This window comes from Mus caroli, chromosome 7, assembly GCF_900094665.2.
Source record: "Mus caroli chromosome 7, CAROLI_EIJ_v1.1, whole genome shotgun sequence".
NCBI classification, from domain to species: Eukaryota; Metazoa; Chordata; class Mammalia; order Rodentia; family Muridae; genus Mus; species Mus caroli.
Genome location: NC_034576.1, coordinates 27,056,853 through 27,065,360, shown reverse-complemented (window position 1 = coordinate 27,065,360; position 8,508 = coordinate 27,056,853). Strand labels below are relative to the sequence as shown.

General features: G+C 44.1%; 1 protein-coding gene across 2 annotated transcripts in view; it reads right to left on the bottom strand.

Moving 5' to 3' along the window:
- The window catches only part of LOC110298476 (zinc finger protein 59), a 162,824-nt gene that overhangs the window by 42,556 nt on the left and 111,760 nt on the right, over window positions 1-8,508 (bottom strand). The window contains exons 4-5 of one of the 2 annotated variants that reach the window (XM_021167762.2): window positions 7,503-7,629; window positions 5,210-5,308 (exon numbers count right to left, since the gene is read on the bottom strand). In XM_021167762.2, the coding sequence (XP_021023421.1) occupies window positions 5,210-5,308; window positions 7,503-7,629 (226 nt within the window). The remainder of the gene's footprint in view (window positions 1-5,209; window positions 5,309-7,502; window positions 7,630-8,508) is intronic. The other variant, XM_021167763.2, reaches the window with a different exon arrangement.

Sequence of the window (8,508 nt, the reverse complement as noted above, 5' to 3'; positions counted from 1 at the left end):
AAACTAGACACCAACAAGCCAAATAACCCAACTGAAAAATGGGGCACAGAGCTAAACAGAGAAATCCTGACAGAAGAATTTCGAATGGTCAAGAAGCACTTAACGAAATATTCAACATCCTTAGTCATTAAGGAAAATGCAAATCAAAATGACTGTGAGATTCTATCTTATACCTGTCAGAATAGCTAAGATCAAAACCTCAAGGGACAGCACATGCAGGCAAGAATGTGGAGCAAGGGGAAATTCCTCTATTACTGGTAGGTGGGCACTCTGAAAATCAATCTGGCTATTTCCCCCAAAATTGGGAAGAGTTGAACCTCAAGACCCAACTATACCACTCCTGGGCACATACCCAAATGATGCCCCAACATACCACAAGGACACTTGCTCAGCTGTGCTCATAGCAGCTTTATTTGTAACAGCCAGAAACTGGATACATCTCCCTCAACTGAAGAATGGATAAAGAAAATGTGGTACATCTATTAAAACAAAGACATTTATGAAATGTCTTTAAAAACATTGAAAACAGCTATAAAAAACAAACAAATGCATCATGAAATTTACAGGCAAATGGATGGAACCAGAAAATCCTGAGTGAAATAACTCAGACCCAAGGGAAATACATGGTATGTACTCACTTATAAGTGGACATTAGCTATAAAGTACAGGATAACCATGCCACACAATCCACAGACTCAAAAAAGCTAAGTAACAAGGGGGAGGGAGGCCACAGGAAGATGCTTGAATCTCACTCAGAAAGGGAAATAAAAACAGAACTGACTAGAGCAAGAGGGAGCTGGGTGGGTGGTGAGTGAAGAGGTAAACAGGGATAGAGATCAGATGGGGGTGGGGGCAGTAGAAGCCTGGGAGAATGGAAATTAGTGGTGAGGCCTCCCTGGGACTAGCCTGGGACCTGGGACAGGGAAGGGTCCTGGGAGTCTATGGAGATGACCCTAGCTGAGACTCTAGCATCTGGGGATATGGAGACTGAAGTGACCACCTCCTGTAGCTAGGCAGGTCTTCCATTGGAGGTAGTGGGGCATCAACCCACCCACAAAACCTTCTACATAAAATTTGTCCTGCGTATATGGGATGCAGAGATAAAGATGGAGCAGAAAGTTACAGAATGACTAACCAATGACTAGTCCAACTTGAGACCCATCCCATGGGAGAGAGCCAACCCCTGATTATTAATGGTATTATTAATGATTCTTTGCTATGCTTGCAGACAGAAGACTAACATAACTGTCTTCTGAGAGGCTTCATCTAGCAGTGGATGGAGGCAGAAGCAGAAACCCACAGCCAAACATTAGGCAGAGTTCGGGGAGTCCTGTGGAAGAGTGGGAGGTAGGACTAGTGAGTGAGATGGAGGGTTCAAGGACACCACAAGAAGACCTACAGAGTCCAATAACCCGGGGCCACGGGGACTCACAGAGAATGAACCACCAACTAAAGAGAATGAAGGGGCTGGAACGAGGCCCCTACACATTTGTAGCAGATGTGCAGCTTTGTCTTCATGGGGTTCCCTAACAACTGGAACGGGGGCCTTCTCTGACTGTTGCCTGCTGGTAAATCCTCTTGCCTAGCTAAGCTGCTCTGTCTGGCCTCAGTGGAAGAGGATGCTATTAGCCCTACTGGGACTTGATGTACTAGGATAGATTGGTACCCATGGAAGATTTCCCCTTCTCTAAGGAGGGCATAATGGGAGAAAGGATGTGTGGGGGTGGAACTGGGAGGGGGAGGGGGTATGATTGGAATGTAAAGTGAATAAATTAAAAAAAAAACTGAGCCGGGCATGGTGGCACACGCCTTTAATCCCAGCACTCGGGAGGCAGAGGCAGGCAGATTTCTGAGTTCGAGGCCAGCCTGGTCTACAAAGTGAGTGCCAGGACAGCCAGGGCTACACAGAGAAACCCTGTCTCGAAAAAAACAAAAAAACAAAAAACAAAAAACTGAATACAGAAAAGCACAAAACTTAAAAATCACAGAAATTGAACAACATACGACTCAATGAAAAATGGGTTAAGACAGAGATTCCAAGATTGAGAGAAAGATTAAAGATTTCCTACAACTGAATGAAAATGAAGCCACAACACATTCAAACTAAGGGGACATGATGAAGGCCGGTCTTAGAGACAAGTTCATAACAAAGGGCACTTACATAAAAGGAAATTGGAGCAATCTCACTCTAAATTAACCAGAACAAAAAGCTCAAGAACAAAAAACTAAATAAATAAAAACAAAAACAAAGCAAGACAAAAACCAAAAGAAAGAGATTACACTCAAAAGAGAAAGACGTAAGAAGTACTTAAACTCAGGGTTTTATTAAATCAATAAAAAAGAGACAAAGGCAAACAAGGAATAAAGAGTAAAGGAAACAAAGACCTGGCTCTTGGAGGATTCAGTAAGACTGACAATCCCTTAGCCACACTAACTGAAAGGCAGAAAGAGAAGACCAAATCCACAATGTCAGACATGAATGGAGGACAGAGCCGTAGTGGCCTTTGCTACTTTGTGGGTTCTTCTTTTTTCCCCACCCTTTATCCACCCCTGATGAACACAGATGCAGAAATTCTCAATCAAATACTTAAACACTGAATTGTACAACACTCAAGAAGACCAAGTAGGTTCATCTCAGAGATCCAGAGATGGTTTGACATATATAAACAGTAAATATTATCCATCATATGAACAAAATAAAAGACAAAAGCTACAAGATCATCTCATTAAATGCAGAAAGCTCCTTTGACAACATACAACATTGCTTCAGGATAAATTGAGTCTTGGAGAGTGTTGAAGAGATGGCTCAGCAGTTAGGAGCACTGACTGCTTTTCCAGAGGTCCTGAGTTCAATTCCCAGCAACCACATGGTGGCTCACAACCATCTGTAATGGGATTCAATGCCCTCTTCTGGTGAGTCTGAGGACAGTGACAGTGTATTCACTACATAAATAAATAAAAAAAAAAGTCCTGGAGAGATTAGGGACACAAGGGACAGACACACTGCAACATAATAAAGGCAGTATACAGCAAGCCCAAAGACAGCATCACCTGAAATGGAGAGAACTCAAAGCAATTACACTAAAATCCAGAAAAAGACAAAGCTGTCCAAACTCTTCATACCTACTCAGGAATAATGCAGCTGGAGAAGATAAAAGGAATGCACTTTGGAAAGGCCAAAGTACCCTGACGTGCAAATGATGTGACAGCATATCTAAGTGACCCTGAAGATTCCAATGGAGAACTCCTATAGGTGACAAACACATTCAGGAAAGAGGCCAGATACAAATGAACTCACAACAATCAGCAGTTTTCCTGTGTACAAATGACAAACTGACTGAGAAAGAGAAAGAAATCACAGAATCAGCTTTCACAATAGTCCCAACTAATATACAGTATCATGGGGTAACTGTAACCAAGCTAGGGAACTATGTGTATGATATAAAGAAGTATGTGTATGAAATATGTGTATGATATAAAGAAGTAAGGCACTGAGGAAAGAAACTGCAGGAGATATCAGAATATAGAAAGATTTTCCATGTTCATGGATCATGAGGATAAATTTAGTCAACTTGACCATCCTATCAAGGGCAATATACAGATTTGATGCAATCTCCATCAAAATTCCAATACAATTCTTCACATATCACAGAAGGCCAAATTTCATCTTCATATGCAAACACAAAAATCCCAAGATAGCTAAAAATAATTCTGAATAATAAGAGAAGTGCAGGAGGTATCATCATCCCAGCGTCCGTTTGTCCTACAGAGCTACAGGAATAACAACACAGTAGGCACATCGATCGAGGGACGTGAGCTGAAGAATAAATCCACACACCTATGCACCCCTGGCATTTGATAAAGAAGCCAAAAATACAGACTGGAAAAAAAGACAGCATCTTCAGCAAATGGGGCCCATCAAAAAGTCCAGGTGCGGGTACAAGAATGCAAATAGATCCACCCTTCTCACCCTGCACAGAACTTGACTCCAAATGAATCAAAGTTCTAAATGTAAAACCACATACACTGAACCTGAAGGCAAAGACAGTGGGGAACTCAAGTTCATCAGCCCAAGCAAAGGCAGGCATGGAAAGTAAAAATTAGCACATGGGGTCTTACGAAGCTTAACAGCTTCTGCACAGCAAAGGACACTGTCACTTGGACAAAGCGGCAGCCTACAGAATGGAGAAAGATTTTGCCAATTACACATCCAACAGAGGGCTAACACCCAAAATATATAGAGAACTAAAAAAACTTACATAGCAAGAATTAGCTCAATTAGAAAACAGGGTCCAGATCTAAACAGAGGAAGATTCTCAAAAGATGAAAGTCAAATGGCTGAGAAACACTTGAAGAAAAGTTGATTCATCAGTGAGGTGAGAACCCATCTAAACAAGACCCACACAGACCGATCTTGGGCACACACCCAAAGGTCACGTGATCCTTTCAGAGACTTATTCAACCATGCTTACTGCTGCTCCATTCATAAGAGCAAAAAAAAAAAAAAAAAGGAAACCAGTGAGGGACTGGCCTTGCCTGCAGAGGGAGGGAAGCAGACAAAGCGCCGATTGCCTCTCCCACATCCTTTACCCAGGCTGCACCAGAAGGTGGCCCAGATGTAAGGTGGATCTTCCCACCTCCAAAGATGTGGGTTAAAGGTGGGTCTTCCCACTTCAAATGATTTAATGAATCCCTCATAGATGTAGCAAACTGTTTGAGTTGTAGTTAATTCCAGATTAGTCAAACTGACAAAAAGAGGAGCCATCATAGCTCCCTGCCAAGCTAGGTAGAAGGCTGTATGGTGTATGCACTCAGATGTTTCTCTACTTGTCATTCTGTGCTTTGTGAGTCAGGGTCTCTCATTTGCCTGGAGCTGACTTGCCAGCAAGCCCAAGGGATCTGCCTTTGCCACCTCCCCAGTGCTGCAGGGAGGAGCCACCATCACACCGTGACTACAGTGACCATGAAGACACAGAATTCAAACATTTGGTGCCCCTCCCTGCGTTACAGCTTTCACTGGTGCTGAAACTGTCTTGGCTTTGGTTCAGTGGTAAAGAACTCTGAGAGCTCTGCCCGAGGCCCTGGGTTAGAGACCCAGCAGCCACTATAACTCCAGTCCCAGGGAGCTGACCCTCTCTAGGGCCTCTTAGGATACCTGCACACGTGTGTGCACACACAACCAATAATGAAACACTTCACTCTTACTCACCTGGGCTCGGCCTGTCTGTTTCTTCCTTCACAGCCATCCAGGGCTCTTTCTCCTGCTCTAGTAAGACGATCAGATCTGGCTTGGAAATGCAACTTCCCACTTAAAAGAAAGGAAAAGATGGCTCATTGTGTAGACATTCCCCGCCACCCCCACTCCCCCAGACTCAGAGTCTATAATTATCCCAAAATACAAAGAAATGTGATATGTAGACCAGGCTGGCCTTAAATTTACTTGATCTTCCTGCCTCTGCCTCCCAAATGCTGGGATTGAAGATGTGTGCCACCATGCCCTGGCTATGCAGATTTAAAAAAAAAAAATACAGACTTATTATAAGGTCTATACAGCTTGGCAGGGTGGATCACGGCCGTGAACCCAGCATGGGGAGAATGAAAACAGATAAACGGGCTGGAGAGATGACTGACTGCTCTTCCAGAGGTCCTGAGTTCAATTCCCAGCAACCACATGGTGGCTCACAATCATCTGTAATGGGATCTGATGCCCTCTTCTGGGGTATCTGAAGACAGCTACAGTGTACTCATATACATATAATAAATAAGTCTTTAAAACAATTACAAAAAAAAAACCAGATTAACAATTTCTAAAAGCAAAAATAATGATGAGGAAAGACCAGAGAAGGCGGGAAAAGGAACCCGGGTAAGAAATCAGCTGCTTCAGATTAGGGTTTTAATCTCCTTTAAATGCAGACAGGGCTGTCACGTAAGAGGAAAGCAGAACTGAGTGGGGAGAACATGAACCCACAGGCTATGCTGTCTAGTGTAGACCCCATCCCTGCAGCTCACTACTAATGACATCCATTTAGGCGAGTCCCATAGGAGTCTATGCTCAGTTTTCCCAATTGGGGGCATGGTGGTGCACACACATAGTCACACTCCCGAGGTGTGAAAGCAGGGAGGTTGTAAGTTCAAGGCTGGATTTCATAGAAAGTTCAAAGCCAGCCTGCACTATGTGAGAGCCGGTCTCAAACAAACCAAATTAGGAATAATTAGAGTAATAGGTAATAATTTAGATTGCGTTAATGCTATCTATTTGTAAGGATTGATACTAAGATTTATAACTATATTCAAAGACTCTCATATTCTCTGACCTATACTAATACAAAATCATTACTTTAAAAATTTTCATTTACGTATTTAGTAATGGTGGGGAGGGACTAGGGCCTTGATCTCTACCACTGAGTTACATCCCTAGCCGTGAAAACTGTTCTCATCGTTGTCATGACACTGCCTTCCTTCACATCCACACCTCATCCTTACAGACTTGCTCACTGAGAGAGACAAACTTCACACCCCAAAACTTCCACTACGAAGTAGCTTCATTGGAGGAAACAGAATGTGTCCACTTCTGTTTTGAATTAACTCTACTGATTCATTATTAAGTAAATCATAACGGCTCTTGTATTTAGTTGTGCATGTGTGTGTGTAAGTGTGTGAGGGTATTTAGTCATGCATGTCCAGGTGTGTGTGTCTAAGTGTTTGCAGGTATTTAGTTGTGCATGTCCAGGTGTGTGTGTGTAACTGTGTGCAGGTATGCTTGTGTACATGTCTGGATAGGGCACAGACCACTGTTAGGTGACTTCGGTGATTTCTCTCCACTTCAGTACTTGAGACAGGGTCTCTCCCTGAACCTAGAGCTCACTGAGGGGACCAACAAATGGTGGACAAAAGCAGGGGCTTCATCTTATCTTCAACCCAAGAAATCTCACATTCTTGCCTGGGGAAGAAGAAGGAACTTGGCTCCCCCTTATAAAATTCTCCTAATTACAATTTATTTTATATGTTTGTGAGGATCTGCCTGCGAGTAAGACTGAACACCACATGCACGCACTGTGTCTGTGTAGCCCAGATGAGGGCATCAGATCGCCCAGAGAGAGTAACGCATGGTCGTGAGCCACCTGTGGGGCTGGGATCCGGGATCCTCTGTAACAGCAGCTGCTTCTCTTAACCACCAAGCTATTTCTCTCTCTTAGCCTGTGATTCTATTTATGGATGTATCTCCTAATTTATTTCATTTGTTTATTTTGTGTTGTTTGGCTTTGTTTGAAACAAGGCCTCACCCTGCAGACTAGGCTAGCCTCGAACTCAGGATGATTCTGAGGGCGATGCTGCACTCACAACATTCTTCCTGCCTCAGCCTTCTCAGAGAAGCAATGACAGGAATCGGCCTCCATCCCAGCTTCAGCTACCACTGGAAAGATGGCACTGTCCTTTAATTCAGAGAGAGGAAAGCCCACAGTGTAGAGGACACGTCCCCCATTCATGGGCCACAGCCTTACCCACTGCGACCAGGTTGCTGTAGGTCTCCAACATCATGTCCCTGTATAAGACCTTCTGAGTAGCATCCAGGCAGGCCCACTCCTCCTGAGAGAAGTCAACAGCCACATCCTTAAATGTCACTGACCCCTGAAAGAGCAAACACAAGGAGAGTAAAATTGGGGAAGCTTTCAAGATGGGAAACCAGAGGACTCAAGCGTGGGAAGGGAGCCATAAGGAAATGCTCAAGGCACCTGACTGCATGAGTGCATGAGCCCCCATAAACGACAACTGTGCCTACTTACACAGCCAATAACTGTGCCTCTCCACTCCACCCACATCCCTCAGGCTATACCCACAGAAGGGAAATGTGACCTGGGGTCAGGGTACATAAGAAATGCTGTGAGTCCTTGAGTTTATTATACTATCACATGATGTCATTAAGATTTTTTGTCCTGAGAATGATTTTATACACTATGTAAGAGTCCACATTATGTGCATATTATGTTTAACTTATTGTACCATTAAAAAAAAAAAATCAAAAACCTTTCCAGGTGACAATGTGTCTCAGGTCTTCCCTGACTCTGGAGACTGCAATCACCTCCCTATCACAGCCTAAATGACTTTTCCCTCTGATACCTGAAAGCCTCCTCGAGCAGGGCACCTTGTCACAGACATGCACAGGGGACACTCACTCTTACACTCTGGGTCATCAGCCTGATAACACCTCAGATGTCAATCAGGTTTCCCAGGGCAGTCACATGAGACCATCACCACAAAGCTCTGAAGCCCCCAAGGCCCCTGTTTCCCTGTGGGACTGACACCTTCACTGCAGGGACAGTCCTTCCTGAGCACAGACCAAGCAGAGAGCACGTGTGGAGGAATGCATTCAAAGACAACCCCAGTGCCAGCTGGGAAGAGGCACAGACAGGAAGTGCTCAGACCTGCCAGCCCTAACTGGAAAGGGGCAGACTGGGCTGGGGGATTCCGGATCCTTGGGAAGCTTCAAGAGGGAAAGACAAGAAGGAG